Below are 22,765 nucleotides of genomic sequence, written 5' to 3'. Positions count from 1 at the left end.
TGGTAGTTGTTAAAAATAGAACCTTTTTTATTTATTATTATAGCAATAATATAGAATAAATTATGCTTTAATGAAAAAACAGCTGAATCATAGTGCATTTTATATTAAAATTACCTTTCCATCTTGGATCTTCTTCTCTTGGATGAATGAAATTAGTGTGTTATCTTAGAAAATTGATCCGAATATATTCCTATTTAACCCAACTGCTGGACTAGAAAATATGATTAGTTATATTTAAGAGTTCAAAGGTTACTTCACAATATACTATAAATAAAATAAAGCTCCAGACAATAATTGTATCATTACATATAATCATTTTAAGCTATAAAATTTAAAATATCTTATAAAATTTATTTTCGACAAATTAATTAAATATTCCGAATTAAAATGAAATTTTAGATATTTTCAACGAACTCCCTAAATGCAAACTCATTTTCTTTTATTTTAACAGGGAATTGTATAATTAAAGGTAACAGAAATACCTTACTCAAAAAATCAAAGTCCAACTCAGAGGTTCAAACAAAATATATCAAAATAAACTGAGCTCAGTGCAATTTTTATTTATTAACCTTTGCCAACAAAGTAACTTATATCTATAAATGTAATTTTATGAAAATCGGTCTTATAACATAAATATAATACTAAATAACACATAAAGTCACAGTTCAGAATCCTTTTTCTCATCTTCTATGTTGATTGTCTCCTATATATCAATCTTGGAATAATTCTATGTCCAAAATATTACTACAATATTAAATAAGTGTATTTTCATCTGTAATAAGATTGTGGGAAAATAAAAATGATACGGCAAGACCGATTGTTTAGAAACAGACATTTGACAAGATTGTAGAAATTTGTTTTTTGGGTTGCCGAGCGAATTTAAACCAAATAAAATTACCTGACATCTGTGGAATTTTCGAAAAATTTATCTAGTAATCCTAGTTAATAGAGCACATTCAATCCATATTTAGCTACTAGGTCACGAGAATTTTTGATATTTACGCCTTCACCCAAGCACATCTAAATAATAATGTAAGGAAAAAGGCTTTAAAAAACTCTGTATCAATAATTTCTTACAAAAGCTTATATTGTTCCCAATCATAAGACTGCGTAGTGTTGTTCATTCTCAAGGAACTCAGTATATTGTACTTCTAAGTTTAAAAGGTGACCTAATTTTAAGATTTGTTGGAATTGGCATCATCCTGAAAATAGACTATAAAAATACACTTGATATCATAAAAACTAATTTAAATTACCTCTGACATGCCTTGTACTTTACCAATAAGACCGTTGTCAAAATCTACCACATTGTCAAACATTCTATCAATCATATCGAAAATAGTCTACAATTTTGTTTTCCTATTTTTATTTTTGGACTTTGTTGGTTGCTGGAGAGGAGTTTTAGAGTTTTCTTGCTGTTTGTGTGTTTACCCTTCAATCTCAGGAATATTCACTAAACCAGGTAACATTTTCAGAAGCGATCCTTTTTCGATCTTCCTGATCCAGCGACTTCTAAATCATCAACCGTGCATTTTGTTGTAAATGATTTCTTATGGGCTGGCCCAGACTATCTCCAAGTTAACCTCCAAATTACGTTTTTGAGCAGCTTCATACACAATAAAAATGGGTAATTTTATCATTTGATTTTGTTCTTTGCAATTACCTGAAATAAAGGTAAGTTATCTAATCATCATTTTCTATAATAAATTGTCTACCCATTGCTTCAAATGAGAACTCCTCCTTGTTTTGTTAATATAATTTAGAGCTTGCAATGCAGCTTCATTACGAGCATTTTTTATCGTTTGCGCCTCTCCATAAAATTTGACGTCGTTGACGTTAAAATGGACTTTGAAAGGTCCCTTCGTGTCAGAATCATTTCTTCTAACATGAAGAGTATCATTAAAATGAACCGTGTCATTCATTTTATGCAAATAAGATTTTTTCTCTGAAATGTCTGGTGATGCAGTCTTGCCTTCTATTTGTTCCTAAAAGGCACCTTATTTATATGTCTATATTTAACTAAACAATATTGAATACCAAAATATCATTAATTATGGAGTATTGTACAGACATCCTTACCTTTAATGCTAAATTGTTTAGTAAAGCTACAGGTGTTTCTTCAGGTTCCTTTCACTCTTTTTGATCTTCAAAGAATGATGTTGATATTCTGTATTTTTCAGAGCCCTCTGTGCAGCTTTCCTTTGAGCATTCTTCAAGCTTTTACCATCCACTGCTTAATTTTCATTTCCTAAATAGAAAGCGATGGTAAAAACTGTATTGTGCAGAGGTCAATGAAATTTTTGATATATAATTGCATCTAATAATTTCACATTAATATACCTCTTCGTTAATTAATTCATATGAAAATGTAATATCATTACATTCAGCAATTCGTGACTAGAACTTAATGCGGATTTGTCTTCTGCTGGTTCACTAGTCAAACCTAAAACTCGGTTTGTTTCTGGCACAGAGGGATTATTTTTCCACGTTTCCGAATAAAGATACCACGATGAGGTATCTATTATTCTTCAAAGTTAAAAGCGTCCCAGATATAGATCCTTTTATACCAGTGAATTAACTATAAACATTGCTATTTACCAACAATAGAGTCCCTGTCGCCAAAAATATTTTTATATCATTTAATAACAATCCATAACTTAAGCTTAACAAGGAAAATAATAGTAGTATACAATTAAAGCAAATCATACTCAAATAATATAAAGAGAAAACATATATAACCGGGGAAACACACTAGAACTAACCTTAACATAATAATATAGAGCTGTAGGGGGTAAAAAAAATTTCGATATTCTTGATAAAAACTATCGATATTATTAGTAAAAATATAGATAATTTTGGCTAATCTATTGATTTGGTTTATATTGGTTTATTTTTTTTAATACCGTAGTTATTGCACTAAAGATTTCGGTATTTTTTTTCCTCCCATATATTGATTTTTTAAAATTATTTTCTATCGATATGTTTTCTGGCCGCGGACATATTTAAAAATATCAATTAACATATTAAAATACAATAAAATATTTGTGGGGTATTATTCCATTTCATAGAAAAATTCCATTCTTTTTTACAGATCCACAGAACATTCAAATATAAAAGTAATACTACTTCGTTTAAAATTAAATTATAAATTGCATGTTATTGCATGTAATTATTATAATACTATACAGTAATTTTTTTTTCTTGTCTTTTTTAAAGTTAGTTTATTATTAAGCCTATTGACTGGCGAGTTATTATTAAGCCTATTGACTTAGAAATTATCCCAGAAGACATCCCGTCTTACCCAGCCTGGTTACTGGCGTGACTGGGATCATTTTCCTTGTCGGATTTTGTACTCTTATCTAAGGGCATTCACAAACATCACAAATTTACTTACATGCCCCAGCAGAATTCGAACTCGCGACTATCGCAACAGGGGGACCATCCTGTCGCCTTTACTACTGCGGCAACTAAGCCAGCTATTAAATCGTTTATCATGAAAAAATATTTTATAAAATAAATAAACTTTTTTATAACTATTAATTTGTGATATGTATGGTTGCAGAATGTATGAGCAAATTTAAAAAATTCCCTTATTTCTCATATGATTTATCTACCAAATACTTCATTATAATGAATCAAAAATTATGGATAAATGATACAGGGTTTTGTAGAAGGGTCGGGGTCAGGATATAATGAGTCAAGTAATAAGGGGTCAAGTTAATGGTAGGTTTTATCAGGATAAACGATATAAATGTGCATGTATTTTGATTTTGTTGATTTGACATTTAGCATGATTTTTTTATTATTGAAATTCACGCCATTTCCTTTAGCTTGTAGGATTGGTTGCATATATCACTTTAATTCTCAACTCCCCACTCTAAACGTTTTTTCCGCTCTATTCTAGGTTTTATTTGAATTAAATATTGGGTTTATTTTGTGTTATGTCAGTTCTATTGCTGCTTTTTAACGTTATTATTCAGTTTCTTTAATAATAACAGGATAACAGTGCATTTAATTTGATTTGTGCTTTTAATGTGAAGATTTATGGTTTTTATATGAAAAAAATCAAAATACCGTGGGGTAAGGTAATGCTCTAAAACTGATTTTGTTTATAATGTATTTTTAATATGCAGGAATGGTTGATGGTGAACTGAAATCTTGATTCTTGATGTATTGAAACATTTTCGTACCACCGATCAAATCACCTTCAGAGACAGTAGTGTTGTATATTTTAATTGTTATGATAATATTTTACGTATATCAAATTACTAGAAGAAATTAAACTAAAAGTTTTTAATATACGAACAGTTTTTACTTCATTGAATATTCCATATTTATGTTTATTATATAAAAGGGAAGAATAAGAATATATATGTATATTTGCTTTTAGGTGCGCTGATTGTTATTCTAAAATTTTAAAAATAATCTCACTTATGACGCCTTTGTTATAATGTATAAATTTTAAATTTTTCAATACTTAGGTTTTATTAAATGGAATTTGAAAATGGTTAGTAAGTGTTAGCTCATGATATATTTTGCGTATACTTTAATATGCAGACGTAAATTACTTCAATGATTATTATAAATCAAATATATTTTCGGGCATATATTGAAGATATTTTTAAGACAAATGTTAGTAACATCATTTTTAAATTACTCACTTAACTTTATTATGGGAGAAACATGATTAACTTAAAAAATAGTGGTCGAATCGACTGTTTTTATTCGATAGTTACCAACACTAATTCAATTTTAGTTGGGGCAGTAAGGAAATGCACTTTTTTATTAGAACATAATTAGCGTTGGGAACTATGGCTAATCAGTCGCTAGTTTCGGTTCGACTGATTGTATTACTTTTTACTATCGATTGTTTTTGAGTCGTGTACTTTTAGTTACTATTTTCGGTTCTACTAGTTTCATTCGACTGCTTTTTAACGTTCTGACTCTGTCGTCCTAGGCGCGACCTTGACAAAAATGTATACCGAATATATGCTTTCCTAGATTTATATATAATATATTTAGTTTTATGATTTTTTTGGTAGTTTGCTTCTAAATAAAAATATATTGTATATTAATATAGCAACACTTTGGAACGATATTTTTCAAGATTGTTAATGTAATAGGGTAAAAAATTAAAATTGTGAATGACAAATAAGTAATAGGTAATATTTCTTTTGATTGACTTTTTGGTGTGTATCTAACACCCTCGGTTTTTGTTAGAAAATATTTCTGTCCGATAATAAATAAAGCATTAATTTTATTTTAAAAAGCTCTAGTAGTTATTGTGCGATCATTTTTAATTCATGGTTATTGTAATACATGTTATATATCACATAGTAATACATGTTTAGTTTAAGTTGTATTGTATTGTTTATATTTATTTAGTATATTGTTTAAAAATAGCAATTCATCTCAGAACATTCAAATATAAAAGTAACTCCACTTCCTTTAAAATGTAAGTATTATAGATATATTAATAGTATTCAGTAATGTTTTTCTTTTTCTTTTTTAAAGTTAGTACGTGAAGGAATACGTCTCGCGTATACTAAGGTTGTAAAATATAAGCAAATATTAAATTAATTGCTCCAAGCAATTATATCCGTCCTTTCCTCTCTTACAATTTATATAGGAAAGGGATCGAACATACTCGTCTGACATTAAGAATTAAAATAAAAAGCCAAGCCGTGCATTAGATTTTGCATATTTTGTAGTGGTTAGTAGGCATGTTGGCCACAAAAAATATCGATATGTCGAAGGAAAAAATATCCATATTTTTTGCAATAAGTATAAGATATATCGATATATTACAAAAAAATGTATGTATATTTTTAATTGAAAATAAACATAGTCAAATATTAGCCTAAAAAATATTTTTTTCTAAAACTCTTAAGGAATAACGGTATTTTTGATAAACCATTAAAATTAAGTACCAGAATTCACTAAACGTTTAAAAGTAAGTTCCGATTTGAAAGTTTTTTTTAATTGTACTTAATCTTCTGAAATTATATCATCTAAAAAATATCGATATATCGACAAAAAAATATCGATATTTTTTCTGCATCCCTAGCGGCTAGTTATTTAAATTTTTGTGTTGATAGTGCTGTATGGAGATAGCTGATACACGATTTTAAAGTTCTTCAAGTCGTAAAAATGTCGAAGAAGCGAAGATCAGTTAGCGGGTCTCATAAAACCAAATCACAGACTGATCCAGACGTACCGGATCAAAATACAGAAAATATAATCAATGATGTAGTCAGGTACATTATTCTTAAAGCTGACGAAAATTCATTTTATACCAGATCCGAATTAAATCAAAATGTAATTCACAAAAAGGGCCAATGCGTGGATAGTGTTATACAACAAGCAATTAAGGTTCTGGAAAATGTTGGTATTATTATTGTTATATGGATGTTGTTGATATTGTTTTGCATACATTTTTAGATATATGGTTACACACTTACTGAATATGATGATGTAAAAATGAAAAAAAAAATTTTTTTTTAATTAGTATGTTGCCTTCTGTAAATTATTCCGATGAAGAGGAAGAATGTGTTTCTAGTTATGAAACTGGTTCAAATGTACCAAATGCTGCTCACAAGATACTGACTCTATTAATTTTATCCCATATATTTATGACAAACGCGCCAGTATCAGACAGTGAGCTCTACGATACCATTCCTTTATTGTTTTTATATTGTTGATTTATTATTTCAGAATCCCTTTATAGTTTCCTGAAGTCCTTGGATATTGATGTAGAAGTTGAGCATCCATTTTTCGGTAAAGTCAAAGAATATATAAGAGAAACCTTGATAAAGAATTATTACCCTCACTGTGAGTTTGATGAGAAAACGAAAATACAAACTTTCCAATGGGGGATTCGAGCTGAAATTGAAATCTCAAAGATGAAGGTTTTACAGTTCGTGTGTGAGGTAACTATTTCAGTTGACTTATAAGCACATTGTCAGGTTATTATTGATTTACAGATGTATGGAAATAAGCAACCAAAAGACTGGCCAGAACATTACAGAGCGGCCGAGAATCAGTTCAAAGAAAGAGAAGAGCTAAAGGAAGAAACAAGGGATGAATCAAGCTAGTCACCGATACTGGTAGAACTACAATATAAAGTTTATTTGTATACAAAAATTGTATCTTCTTAACTAATACAATATAAATAAAAAGATATAGGAAAATGTTAAATCTCATTGGTCCTTACATTGCGTTGTAAGCTGGGCCGCGACCTCCTTCTGGGACCACCCAGTTATTCTGGCTGGGGTCCTTGATGTTGCACGTCTTACGGTGGATGGCCCTCTCCAGAATCGAGTGGCACAAACTCATACACACCAGCGGGACAATAACAATCTTCGAGTCCGTCGAAGATGCCTAAGTTTCGTTTGACCGGATTTTGCGAGTTTAAAGTGTTGCATAACATAATTTGTGTTATACACTATATGTACGCTTTTAGTTGACTTTAAAAGATTCCAGTTGTGTTTTGATGACATTTGGGTGATTATTTTATGAACTTTTAAACAATTCATTAATAAAAAAAACTTATTTTTGTGTAATGCTCTAATTTTTCATTAGGTACAATCCTTTTAACTAACTTTCGGCAAGGTAATAAAACCCGTGGCAAAGACTACTAAGCATCCTCCAGGAAAAGTGAGATTGGGGATACTGTGAAAACTGCCGGTGCCCTGGTGAGATCCTATTGCCGTCTTCGAAGTGATGCTTTATGAACGGATGGTGTTTGAACCTGCGAAGAAACGAACATTACCGCATTACCGATCTTTGGATATTCAGTACTTTTGGAATTCCTTGTACGGGCTCAGGTACAGATTGATGTAATCCAAACCCGACGGCGATCAGGGATACCTCGTCGTTAAATGATACAGAAAGGATCCTCCGTAGGTGTTCTTATCCAAGGGCCAGCCGATGGTGTGCTCCGCGCACCCGGTTTATGTTTGAATCATTCGTCGCGATATCTTTAACGCTCCCGTCATCGTTGTACAGGACTTCGGAAGGTGCATAACCCGGGCCCACGGCCTCAGCTTGCTCTCCCAACCACTGAATAACGTGTCCCAGCGGGACGATATAGTTCCCGTGATTAAACATCGGAGTTCCTGACGAAATATCATTTATTCAATATATAAATCGATTTAAGATAAAGAATCCAACCTGGCAGGGCTGGTACCGGAATCCTACCGGTGCTAGGTAATAGACCGAACTTATCCTCCGTTAGGGGAGTGTTCAGAGGCGCGCCCTTCTCTTTCCAGTCCCATTTATAGGGCCTTCTCGACGATGATTACCTAAAAATCTATGTTCCGTATAGACCACCGATCAAGTGTGCTATGACTTCGATTCCACCGACCCTGATTTTCTTCCCTTCCGCGTCCAACAGTTGTTTGGCTCGTATGGTCGCGCTTATTCCAGTTGGACCATCGCCGACTATCAGAATATCAGTTTACATCTAGAATGTGTAATTTAAGAAAAATTAATCCTTTCAAGGTAAGTAATAATTTTAGCATGACATGTCAGACAGAAATTGTGAAGAATATATATTATAAATTTAAATAGTGTAGATACTTAAAGTGGTAGAAAAAATAGTGTTTTAAGCTGGGCATATATTTTTTCAGACTATTGAAGAAGAATTAACAGACTGTAACAGGAATAAAGCCAAAGCCAAGTCTCTTTGAAACAATTTTTTTGTTTTAATACGGACAAATTCTATGCATATTTATAATCAGACTTATAGACAGACAGGTAAAATAATAAAAATGATATCAATAAAATAATTGGATATATAATGTTTAATTCATAATAATATATATTGTACAATTTTCTTAATATGTCACTCAAATTACCAATATTAACCTACGGGATAACGATGTCTTCTTTTCTTACTTAAATGGTAGTTGTTAAAAATAGAACCTTTTTTATTTATTATTATAGCAATAATATAGAATAAATTATGTTTTAATGAAAAAACAGCTGAATCATAGTGCATTTTATATTAAAATTACCTTTCCATCTTGGATCTTCTTCTCTTGGATGAATGAAATATAGTGTGTTATCTTAGAAAATTGATCCGAATATATTCCTATTTAATCCAACTGCTGGACTAGAAAATATGATTAGTTATATTTAAGAGTTCAAAGGTTACTTCACAATATACTATAAATAAAATAAAGCTCCAGACAATAATTGTATCATTACATATAATCATTTTAAGCTATAAAATTTAAAATATCTTATAAAATTTATTTTCGACAAATTAATTAAATATTCCGAATTAAAATGAAATTTTAGATATTTTCAACGAATTCCCTAAATGCAAACTCATTTTCTTTTATTTTAACAGGGAATTGTATAATTAAAGGTAACAGAAATACCTTACTCAAAAAATCAAAGTCCAACTCAGAGGTTCAAACAAAATATATCAAAATAAACTGAGCTCAGTGCAATTTTTATTTATTAACCTTTGCCAACAAAGTAACTTATATCTATAAATGTAATTTTATGAAAATCGGTCTTATAACATAAATATAATACTAAATAACACATAAAGTCACAGTTCAGAATCCTTTTTCTCATCTTCTATGTTGATTGTCTCCTATATATCAATCTTGGAATAATTCTATGTCCAAAATATTACTACAATATTAAATAAGTGTATTTTCATCTGTAATAAGATTGTGGGAAAATAAAAATGATACGGCAAGACCGATTGTTTAGAAACAGACATTTGACAAGATTGTAGAAATTTGTTTTTTGGGTTGCCGAGCGAATTTAAACCAAATAAAATTACCTGACATCTGTGGAATTTTCGAAAAAGTTATCTAGTAATCCTAGTTAAAAGAGCACATTCAATCCATATTTAGCTACTAGGTCACGAGAATTTTTGATATTTACGCCTTCACTCAAGCACATCTAAATAATAATGTAAGGAAAAAGGCTTTAAAAAACTCTGTATCAATAATTTCTTACAAAAACTTATATTGTTCCCAATCATAAGACTGCGTAGTGTTGTTCATTCTCAAGGAACTCAGTATATTGTACTTCTAAGTTTAAAAGGTGACCTAATTTTAAGATTTGTTGGAATTGGCATCATCCTGAAAATAGACTATAAAAATACACTTGATATCATAAAAACTAATTTAAATTACCTCTGACATGCCTTGTACTTTACCAATAAGACCGTTGTCAAAATCTACCACATTGTCAAACATTCTATCAATCATATCGAAAATAGTCTACAATTTTGTTTTCCTATTTTTATTTTTGGACTTTGTTGGTTGCTGGAGAGGAGTTTTAGAGTTTTCTTGCTGTTTGTGTGTTTACCCTTCAATCTCAGGAATATTCACTAAACCAGGTAACATTTTCAGAAGCGATCCTTTTTCGATCTTCCTGATCCAGCGACTTCTAAATCATCAACCGTGCATTTTGTTGTAAATGATTTCTTATGGGCTGGCCCAGACTATCTCCAAGTTAACCTCCAAATTACGTTTTTGAGCAGCTTCATACACAATAAAAATGGGTAATTTTATCATTTGATTTTGTTCTTTGCAATTACCTGAAATAAAGGTAAGTTATTTAATCATCATTTTCTATAATAAATTGTCTACTCATTGCTTCAAATGAGAACTCCTCCTTGTTTTGTTAATATAATTTAGAGCTTGCAATGCAGCTTCATTACGAGCATTTTTTATCGTTTGCGCCTCTCCATAAAATTTGACGTCGTTGACGTTAAAATGGACTTTGAAAGGTCCCTTCGTGTCAGAATCATTTCTTCTAACATGAAGAGTATCATTAAAATGAACCGTGTCATTCAGTTTATGCAAATAAGATTTTTTCTCTGAAATGTCTGGTGATGCAGTCTTGCCTTCTATTTGTTCCTAAAAGGCACCTTATGAATATGAATATGAATATGAATTGAATAAATATTGAATACCAAAATATCATTAATTATAGAGTATTGTACAGACATCCCTACCTTTAATGCTAAATTGTTTAGTAAAGCTACAGGTGTTTCTTCAGGTTCTTTTCACTCTTTTTGATCTTCAAAGAATGATGTTGATATTCTGTATTTTTCAGAGCCCTCTGTGCAGCTTTCCTTTGAGCATTCTTCAAGCTTTTACCATCCACTGCTTAATTTTCATTTCCTAAATAGAAAGCAATGGTAAAAACTGTATTGTGAGGTCAATGAAATTTTTGATATATAATTGCATCTAATAATTTCACATTAATATACCTCTTCGTTAATTAATTCATATGAAAATGTAATATCATTACATTCAGCAATTCGTGAATAGAACTTAATGCGGATTTGTCTTCTGCTGGTTCACTAGTCAAACCTAAAACTCGGTTTGTTTCTGGCACAGAGGGATTATTTTTCCACGTTTCCGAATAAAGATACCACGATGAGGTATCTATTATTCTTCAAAGTTAAAAGCGTCCCAGATATAGATCCTTTTATACCAGTGAATTAACTATAAACAATGCTATTTACCAACAATAGAGTCCCTGTCGCCAAAAATATTTTTATATCATTTAATAACAATCCATAACTTAAGCTTAACAAGGAAAATAATAGTAGTATACAATTAAAGCAAATCATACTCAAATAATATAAAGAGAAAACATATATAACCGGGGAAACACACTAGAACTAACCTTAACATAATAATATAGAGCTGTAGGGGGTAAAAAAAATTTCGATATTCTTGATAAAAACTATCGATATTATTAGTAAAAATATAGATAATTTTGGCTAATCTATTGATTTGGTTTATATTGGTTTATTTTTTTTAATACCGTAGTTATTGCACTAAAGATTTCGGTATTTTTTTTCCTCCCATATATTGATTTTTTAAAATTATTTTCTATCGATATGTTTTCTGGCCGCGGACATATTTAAAAATATCAATTAACATATTAAAATACAATAAAATATTTGTGGGGTATTATTCCATTTCATAGAAAAATTCCATTCTTTTTTACAGATCCACAGAACATTCAAATATAAAAGTAATACTACTTCGTTTAAAATTAAATTATAAATTGCATGTTATTGCATGTAATTATTATAATACTATACAGTAATTTTTTTTTTCTTGTCTTTTTTAAAGTTAGTTTATTATTAAGCCTACTGACTGGCGAGTGGCCAACTTAGAAATTATCCCAGAAGACATCCCGTCTTACCCAGCCTGGTTACTGGCGTGACTGGGATCATTTTCCTTGTCGGATTTTGTACTCTTACCTAAGGGCATTCACAAACATCACAAATTTACTTACATGCCCCAGCAGAATTCGAACTCGCGACTATCGCAACAGGGGGACCATCCTGTCGCCTTTACTACTGCGGCAACTAAGCCAGCTATTAAATCGTTTATCATGAAAAAATATTTTATAAAATAAATAAACTTTTTTATAACTATTAATTTGTGATATGTATGGTTGCAGAATGTATGAGCAAATTTAAAAAATTCCCTTATTTCTCATATGATTTATCTACCAAATACTTCATTATAATGAATCAAAAATTATGGATAAATGATCCAGGGTTTTGTAGAAGGGTCGGGGTCAGGATATAATGAGTCAAGTAATAAGGGGTCAAGTTAATGGTAGGTTTTATCAGGATAAACGATATAAATGTGCATGTATTTTGATTTTGTTGATTTGACATTTAGCATGATTTTTTTATTATTGAAATTCACGCCATTTCCTTTAGCTTGTAGGATTGGTTGCATATATCACTTTAATTCTCAACTCCCCACTCTAAACGTTTTTTCCGCTCTATTCTAGGTTTTATTTGAATTAAATATTGGATTTATTTTGTGTTATGTCAGTTCTATTGCTGCTTTTTAACGTTATTATTCGGTTTCTTTAATAATAACAGGATAACAGTGCATTTAATTTGATTTGTGCTTTTAATGTGAAGATTTATGGTTTTTATATGAAAAAAATCAAAATACCGTGGGGTAAGGTAATGCTCTAAAACTGATTTTGTTTATAATGTATTTTTAATGTGCAGGAATGGTTGATGGTGAACTGAAATCTTGATTCTTGATGTATTGAAACATTTTCGTACCACCGATCAAATCACCTTCAGAGACAGTAGTGTTGTATATTTTAATTGTTATGATAATATTTTACGTATATCAAATTACTAGAAGAAATTAAACTAAAAGTTTTTAATATACGAACAGTTTTTACTTCATTGAATATTCCATATTTATGTTTATTATATAAAAGGGAAGAATAAGAATATATATGTATATTTGCTTTTAGGTGCGCTGATTGTTATTCTACAATTTTAAAAATAATCTCACTTATGACGCCTTTGTTATAATGTATAAATTTTAAATGTTTCAATACTTAGGTTTTATTAAATGGAATTTGAAAATGGTTAGTAAGTGTTAGCTCATGATATATTTTGCGTATACTTTAATATGCAGACGTAAATTACTTCAATGATTATTATAAATCAAATATATTTTCGGGCATATATTGAAGATATTTTTAAGACAAATGTTAGTAACATCATTTTTAAATTACTCACTTAACTTTATTATGGGAGAAACATGATTAACTTAAAAAATAGTGGTCGAATCGACTGTTTTTATTCGATAGTTACCAACACTAATTCAATTTTAGTTGGGGCAGTAAGGAAATGCACTTTTTTATTAGAACATAATTAGCGTTGGGAACTATGGCTAATCAGTCGCTAGTTTCGGTTCGACTGATTGTATTACTTTTTACTATCGACTGTTTTTGAGTCGTGTACTTTTAGTTACTATGTTCGGTTCTACTAGTTTCATTCGACTGCTTTTTAACGTTCTGACTCTGTCGTCCTAGGCGCGACCTTGACAAAAATGTATACCGAATTTATGCTTTCCTAGATTTATATATAATATATTTAGTTTTATGATTTTTTTGGTAGTTTGCTTCTAAATAAAAATATATTGTATATTAATATAGCAACACTTTGGAACGATATTTTTCAAGATTGTTAATGTAATAGGGTAAAAAATTAAAATTGTGAATGACAAATAAGTAATAGGTAATATTTCTTTTGATTGACTTTTTGGTGTGTATCTAACACCCTCGGTTTTTGTTAGAAAATATTTCTGTCCGATAATAAATAAAGCATTAATTTTATTTTAAAAAGCTCTAGTAGTTATTGTGCGATCATTTTTAATTCATGGTTATTGTAATACATGTTATATATCACATAGTAATACATGTTTAGTTTAAGTTGTATTGTATTGTTTATATTTATTTAGTATATTGTTTAAAAATAGCAATTCATCTCAGAACATTCAAATATAAAAGTAACTCCACTTCCTTTAAAATGTAAGTATTATAGATATATTAATAGTATTCAGTAATGTTTTTCTTTTTCTTTTTTAAAGTTAGTACGTGAAGGAATACGTACATCTCCGTCTCGCGTATACTAAGGTTGTAAAATATAAGCAAATATTAAATTAATTGCTCCAAGCAATTATATCCGTCCTTTCCTCTCTTACAATTTATATAGGAAAGGGATCGAACATACTCGTCTGACATTAAGAATTAAAATAAAAAGCCAAGCCGTGCATTAGATTTTGCATATTTTGTAGTGGTTAGTAGGCATGTTGGCCACAAAAAATATCGATATGTCGAAGGAAAAAATATCCATATTTTTTGCAATAAGTATAAGATATATCGATATTTTACAAAAAAATGTATGTATATTTTTAATTGAAAATAAACATAGTCAAATATTAGCCTAAAAAATATTTTTTTCTAAAACTCTTAAGGAATAACGGTATTTTTGATAAACAATTAAAATTAAGTACCAGAATTCACTAAAGTTTAAAAGTAAGTTCCGATTTGAAAGTTTTTTTTAATTGTACTTAATCTTCTGAAATTATATCATCTAAAAAATTTCGATATATCGACAAAAAAATATCGATATTTTTTCTGCATCCCTAGCGGCTAGTTATTTAAATTTTTGTGTTGATAGTGCTGTATGGAGATAGCTGATACACGATTTTAAAGTTCTTCAAGTCGTAAAAATGTCGAAGAAGCGAAGATCAGTTAGCGGGTCTCAAAAAACCAAATCACAGACTGATCCAGACGTACCGGATCAAAATACAGAAAATATAATCAATGATGTAGTCAGGTACATTATTCTTAAAGCTGACGAAAATTCATTTTATACCAGATCCGAATTAAATCAAAATGTAATTCACAAAAAGGGCCAATGCGTGGATAGTGTTATACAACAAGCAATTAAGGTTCTGGAAAATGTTGGTATTATTATTGTTATATGGATGTTGTTGATATTGTTTTGCATACATTTTTAGATATATGGTTACACACTTACTGAATATGATGATGTAAAAATGAAAAAAAAAATTTATTTTTTAATTAGTATGTTGCCTTCTGTAAATTATTCCGATGAAGAGGAAGAATGTGTTTCTAGTTATGAAACTGGTTCAAATGTACCAAATGCTGCTCACAAGATACTGACTCTATTAATTTTATCCCATATATTTATGACAAACGCGCCAGTATCAGACAGTGAGCTCTACGATACCATTCCTTTATTGTTTTTATATTGTTGATTTATTATTTCAGAATCCCTTTATAGTTTCCTGAAGTCCTTGGATATTGATGTAGAAGTTGAGCATCCATTTTTCGGTAAAGTCAAAGAATATATAAGAGAAACCTTGATAAAGAATTATTACCTTCACTGTGAGTTTGATGAGAAAACGAAAATACAAACTTTCCAATGGGGGATTCGAGCTGAAATTGAAATCTCAAAGATGAAGGTTTTACAGTTCGTGTGTGAGGTAACAATTTCAGTTGACTTATAAGCACATTGTCAGGTTATTATTGATTTACAGATGTATGGAAATAAGCAACCAAAAGACTGGCCAGAACATTACAGAGCGGCCGAGAATCAGTTCAAAGAAAGAGAAGAGCTAAAGGAAGAAACAAGGGATGAATCAAGCTAGTCACCGATACTGGTAGAACTACAATATAAAGTTTATTTGTATACAAAAATTGTATCTTCTTAACTAATACAATATAAATAAAAAGATATAGGAAAATGTTAAATCTCATTGGTCCTTACATTGCGTTGTAAGCTGGGCCGCGACCTCCTTCTGGGACCACCCAGTTATTCTGGCTGGGGTCCTTGATGTTGCACGTCTTACGGTGGATGGCCCTCTCCAGAATCGAGTGACACAAACTCATACACACCAGCGGGACAATAACAATCTTCGAGTCCGTCGAAGACGCCTAAGTTTCGTTTGACAGGATTTTGCGAGTTTAAAGTGTTGCATAACATAATTTGTGTTATACACTATATGTACGCTTTTAGTTGACTTTAAAAGATTCCAGTTGTGTTTTGATGACATTGGGTGATTATTTTATGAACTTTTAAACAATTCATTAATAAAAAAAACTTATTTTTGTGTAATGCTCTAATTTTTCATTAGGTACAATCCTTTTAACTAACTTTCGGCAAGGTAATAAAACCCGTGGCAAAGACTACTAAGCATCCTCCAGGAAAAGTGAGATTGGGGATACTGTGAAAACTGCCGGTGCCCTGGTGAGATCCTATTGCCGTCTTCGAAGTGATGCTTTATGAACGGATGGTGTTTGAACCTGCGAAGAAACGAACATTACCGCATTACCGATCTTTGGATATTCAGTACTTTTGGAATTCCTTGTACGGGCTCAGGTACAGATTGATGTAATCCAAACCCGACGGCGATCAGGGATACCTCGTCGTTAAATGATACAGAAAGGATCCTCCGTAGGTGTTCTTATCCAAGGGCCAGCCGATGGTGTGCTCCGCGCACCCGGTTTATGTTTGAATCATTCGTCGCGATATCTTTAACGCTCCCTTCATCGTTGTACAGGACTTCGGAAGGTGCATAACCCGGGCCCACGGCCTCAGCTTGCTCTCCCAACCACTGAATAACGTGTCCCAGCGGGACGATATAGTTCCCGTGATTAAACATCGGAGTTCCTGACGAAATATCATTTATTCAATATATAAATCGATTTAAGATAAAGAATCCAACCTGGCAGGGCTGGTACCGGAATCCTACCGGTGCTAGGTAATAGACCGAACTTATCCTCCGTTAGGGGAGTGTTCAGAGGCGCGCCCTTCTCTTTCCAGTCCCATTTATAGGGCCTTCTCGACGATGATTACCTAAAAATCTATGTTCCGTATAGACCACCGATCAAGTGTGCTATGACTTCGATTCCACCGACCCTGATTTTCTTCCCTTCCGCGTCCAACAGTTGTTTGGCTCGTATAGTCGCGCTTATTCCAGTTGGACCATCGCCGACTATCAGAATATCAGTTTACATCTAGAATGTGTAATTTAAGAAAAATTAATCCTTTCAAGGTAAGTAATAATTTTAGCATGACATGTCAGACAGAAATTGTGAAGAATATATATTATAAATTTAAATAGTGTAGATACTTAAAGTGGTAGAAAAAAATAGTGTTTTAAGCTGGGCATATATTTTTTCAGACTATTGAAGAAGAATTAACAGACTGTAACAGGAATAAAGCCAAAGCCAAGTCTCTTTGAAACAATTTTTTTGTTTTAATACGGACAAATTCTATGCATATTTATAATCAGACTTATAGACAGACAGGTAAAATAATAAAAATGATATCAATAAAATAATTGGTTATATAATGTTTCATTCATAATAATATATATTGTACAATTTTCTTAATATGTCACTCAAATTATCAATATTAATCTACGGGATAACGATGTCTTCTTTTCTTACTTAAATGGTAGTTGTTAAAAATAGAAACTTTTTTATTTATTATTATAGCAATAATATAGAATAAATTATGTTTTAATGAAAAAACAGCTGAATCATAGTGCATTTTATATTAAAATTACCTTTCCATCTTGGATCTTCTTCTCTTGGATGAATGAAATATAGTGTGTTATCTTAGAAAATTGATCCGAATATATTCCTATTTAACCCAACTGCTGGACTAGAAAATATGATTAGTTATATTTAAGAGTTCAAAGGTTACTTCACAATATACTATAAATAAAATAAAGCTCCAGACAATAATTGTATCATTACATATAATCATTTTAAGCTATAAAATTTAAAATATCTTATAAAATTTATTTTCGACAAATTAATTAAATATTCCGAATTAAAATGAAATTTTAGATATTTTCAACGAATTCCCTAAATGCAAACTCATTTTCTTTTATTTTAACAGGGAATTGTATAATTAAAGGTAACAGAAATACCTTACTCAAAAAATCAAAGTCCAACTCAGAGGTTCAAACAAAATATATCAAAATAAACTGAGCTCAGTGCAATTTTTATTTATTAACCTTTGCCAACAAAGTAACTTATATCTATAAATGTAATTTTATGAAAATCGGTCTTATAACATAAATATAATACTAAATAACACATAAAGTCACAGTTCAGAATCCTTTTTCTCATCTTCTATGTTGATTGTCTCCTATATATCAATCTTGGAATAATTCTATGTCCAAAATATTACTACAATATTAAATAAGTGTATTTTCATCTGTAATAAGATTGTGGGAAAATAAAAATGATACGGCAAGACCGATTGTTTAGAAACAGACATTTGACAAGATTGTAGAAATTTGTTTTTTGGGTTGCCGAGCGAATTTAAACCAAATAAAATTACCTGACATCTGTGGAATTTTCGAAAAATTTATCTAGTAATCCTAGTTAATAGAGCACATTCAATCCATATTTAGCTACTAGGTCACGAGAATTTTTGATATTTACGCCTTCACCCAAGCACATCTAAATAATAATGTAAGGAAAAAGGCTTTAAAAAACTCTGTATCAATAATTTCTTACAAAAGCTTATATTGTTCCCAATCATAAGACTGCGTAGTGTTGTTCATTCTCAAGGAACTCAGTATATTGTACTTCTAAGTTTAAAAGGTGACCTAATTTTAAGATTTGTTGGAATTGGCATCATCCTGAAAATAGACTATAAAAATACACTTGATATCATAAAAACTAATTTAAATTACCTCTGACATGCCTTGTACTTTACCAATAAGACCGTTGTCAAAATCTACCACATTGTCAAACATTCTATCAATCATATCGAAAATAGTCTACAATTTTGTTTTCCTATTTTTATTTTTGGACTTTGTTGGTTGCTGGAGAGGAGTTTTAGAGTTTTCTTGCTGTTTGTGTGTTTACCCTTCAATCTCAGGAATATTCACTAAACCAGGTAACATTTTCAGAAGCGATCCTTTTTCGATCTTCCTGATCCAGCGACTTCTAAATCATCAACCGTGCATTTTGTTGTAAATGATTTCTTATGGGCTGGCCCAGACTATCTCCAAGTTAACCTCCAAATTACGTTTTTGAGCAGCTTCATACACAATAAAAATGGGTAATTTTATCATTTGATTTTGTTCTTTGCAATTACCTGAAATAAAGGTAAGTTATCTAATCATCATTTTCTATAATAAATTGTCTACTCATTGCTTCAAATGAGAACTCCTCCTTGTTTTGTTAATATAATTTAGAGCTTGCAATGCAGCTTCATTACGAGCATTTTTTATCGTTTGCGCCTCTCCATAAAATTTGACGTCGTTGACGTTAAAATGGACTTTGAAAGGTCCCTTCGTGTCAGAATCATTTCTTCTAACATGAAGAGTATCATTAAAATGAACCGTGTCATTCAGATTATGCAAATAAGATTTTTTCTCTGAAATGTCTGGTGATGCAGTTTTGCCTTCTATTTGTTCCTAAAAGGCACCTTATTTATATGTCTATATTTAACTAAACAATATTGAATACCAAAATATCATTAATTATAGAGTATTGTACAGACATCCCTACCTTTAATGCTAAATTGTTTAGTAAAGCTACAGGTGTTTCTTCAGGTTCTTTTCACTCTTTTTGATCTTCAAAGAATGATGTTGATATTCTGTATTTTTCAGAGCCCTCTGTGTAGCTTTCCTTTGAGCATTCTTCAAGCTTTTACCATCCATTGCTTAATTTTCATTTCCTAAATAGAAAGCGATGGTAAAAACTGTATTGTGCAGAGGTCAATGAAATTTTTGATATATAATTGCATCTAATAATTTCACATTAATATACCTCTTCGTTAATTAATTCATATGAAAATGTAATATCATTACATTCAGCAATTCGTGACTAGAACTTAATGAGGATTTGTCTTCTGCTGGTTCACTAGTCAAACCTAAAACTCGGTTTGTTTCTGGCACAGAGGGATTATTTTTCCACGTTTCCGAATAAAGATACCACGATGAGGTATCTATTATTCTTCAAAGTTAAAAGCGTCCCAGATATAGATCCTTTTATACCAGTGAATTAACTATAAACATTGCTATTTACCAACAATAGAGTCCCTGTCGCCAAAAATATTTTTATATCATTTAATAACAATCCATAACTTAAGCTTAACAAGGAAAATAATAGTAGTATACAATTAAAGCAAATCATACTCAAATAATATAAAGAGAAAACATATATAACCGGGGAAACACACTAAAACTAACCTTAACATAATAATATAGAGCTGTAGGAGGTAAAAAAAATTTCGATATTCTTGATAAAAACTATCGATATTATTAGTAAAAATATAGATAATTTTGGCTAATCTATTGATTTGGTTTATATTGGTTTATTTTTTTTAATACCGTAGTTATTGCACTAAAGATTTCGGTATTTTTTTTCCTCCCATATATTGATTTTTTAAAATTATTTTCTATCGATATGTTTTCTGGCCGCGGACATATTTAAAAATATCAATTAACATATTAAAATACAATAAAATATTTGTGGGGTATTATTCCATTTCATAGAAAAATTCCATTCTTTTTTACAGATCCACAGAACATTCAAATATAAAAGTAATACTACTTCGTTTAAAATTAAATTATAAATTGCATGTTATTGCATGTAATTATTATAATACTGTACAGTAATTTTTTTTTCTTGTCTTTTTTAAAGTTAGTTTATTATTAAGCCTACTGACTGGCGAGTGGCCAACTTAGAAATTATCCCAGAAGACATCCCGTCTTACCCAGCCTGGTTACTGGCGTGACTGGGATCATTTTCCTTGTCGGATTTTGTACTCTTACCTAAGGGCATTCACAAACATCACAAATTTACTTACATGCCCCAGCAGAATTCGAACTCGCGACTATCGCAACAGGGGGACCATCCTGTCGCCTTTACTACTGCGGCAACTAAGCCAGCTATTAAATCGTTTATCATGAAAAAATATTTTATAAAATAAATAAACTTTTTTATAACTATTAATTTGTGATATGTATGGTTGCAGAATGTATGAGCAAATTTAAAAAATTCCCTTATTTCTCATATGATTTATCTACCAAATACTTCATTATAATGAATCAAAAATTATGGATAAATGATCCAGGGTTTTGTAGAAGGGTCGGGGTCAGGATATAATGAGTCAAGTAATAAGGGGTCAAGTTAATGGTAGGTTTTATCAGGATAAACGATATAAATGTGCATGTATTTTGATTTTGTTGATTTGACATTTAGCATGATTTTTTTATTATTGAAATTCACGCCATTTCCTTTAGCTTGTAGGATTGGTTGCATATATCACTTTAATTCTCAACTCCCCACTCTAAACGTTTTTTCCGCTCTATTCTAGGTTTTATTTGAATTAAATATTGGGTTTATTTTGTGTTATGTCAGTTCTATTGCTGCTTTTTAACGTTATTATTCGGTTTCTTTAATAATAACAGAATAACAGTGCATTTAATTTGATTTGTGCTTTTAATGTGAAGATTTATGGTTTTTATATGAAAAAAATCAAAATACCGTGGGGTAAGGTAATGCTCTAAAACTGATTTTGTTTATAATGTATTTTTAATGTGCAGGAATGGTTGATGGTGAACTGAAATCTTGATTCTTGATGTATTGAAACATTTTCGTACCACCGATCAAATCACCTTCAGAGACAGTAGTGTTGTATATTTTAATTGTTATGATAATATTTTACGTATATCAAATTACTAGAAGAAATTAAACTAAAAGTTTTTAATATACGAACAGTTTTTACTTCATTGAATATTCCATATTTATGTTTATTATATAAAAGGGAAGAATAAGAATATATATGTATATTTGCTTTTAGGTGCGCTGATTGTTATTCTACAATTTTAAAAATAATCTCACTTATGACGCCTTTGTTATAATGTATAAATTTTAAATGTTTCAATACTTAGGTTTTATTAAATGGAATTTGAAAATGGTTAGTAAGTGTTAGCTCATGATATATTTTGCGTATACTTTAATATGCAGACGTAAATTACTTCAATGATTATTATAAATCAAATATATTTTCGGGCATATATTGAAGATATTTTTAAGACAAATGTTAGTAACATCATTTTTAAATTACTCACTTAACTTTATTATGGGAGAAACATGATTAACTTAAAAAATAGTGGTCGAATCGACTGTTTTTATTCGATAGTTACCAACACTAATTCAATTTTAGTTGGGGCAGTAAGGAAATGCACTTTTTTATTAGAACATAATTAGCGTTGGGAACTATGGCTAATCAGTCGCTAGTTTCGGTTCGACTGATTGTATTACTTTTTACTATCGACTGTTTTTGAGTCGTGTACTTTTAGTTACTATTTTCGGTTCTACTAGTTTCATTCGACTGCTTTTTAACGTTCTTACTCTGTCGTCCTAGGCGCGACCTTGA

The 22,765-nt window shown here is 30.5% G+C and overlaps 1 protein-coding gene and 1 pseudogene across 2 annotated transcripts; one reads left to right on the top strand and one right to left on the bottom strand.

Annotated features, from left to right (window-relative positions):
* Window positions 1-7,712: 7,712 nt before the first annotated feature.
* On the bottom strand, window positions 7,713-8,286 carry LOC143197533 (electron transfer flavoprotein-ubiquinone oxidoreductase, mitochondrial pseudogene; annotated as a pseudogene). The gene is made up of 3 exons (XR_013006014.1): window positions 8,173-8,286; window positions 7,801-8,117; window positions 7,713-7,750 (listed from the first exon to the last, which is right to left on the bottom strand). The product of XR_013006014.1 is annotated as an electron transfer flavoprotein-ubiquinone oxidoreductase, mitochondrial pseudogene (transcript).
* A 7,065-nt stretch (window positions 8,287-15,351) lies between these two features.
* On the top strand, window positions 15,352-16,030 carry LOC143197531 (non-structural maintenance of chromosomes element 3 homolog). Its single transcript, XM_076406068.1, has 3 exons — window positions 15,352-15,561; window positions 15,619-15,833; window positions 15,888-16,030. Exons 1-3 carry the CDS (start codon window positions 15,384-15,386, stop codon window positions 15,996-15,998), a joined length of 504 nt encoding a protein of 167 aa, XP_076262183.1. The 5' UTR covers window positions 15,352-15,383; the 3' UTR covers window positions 15,999-16,030.
* Window positions 16,031-22,765: the final 6,735 nt, after the last annotated feature.

This window comes from Rhynchophorus ferrugineus, unplaced genomic scaffold (genome assembly GCF_030347505.1).
Source record: "Rhynchophorus ferrugineus isolate W39M unplaced genomic scaffold, kcgeb_rfMv2 rfM5, whole genome shotgun sequence".
In the NCBI taxonomy this organism is placed as follows: domain Eukaryota; kingdom Metazoa; phylum Arthropoda; class Insecta; order Coleoptera; family Curculionidae; genus Rhynchophorus; species Rhynchophorus ferrugineus.
Note: the sequence above shows the minus strand (reverse complement) of the source record. Positions and strands in the feature narration are given on the sequence as shown.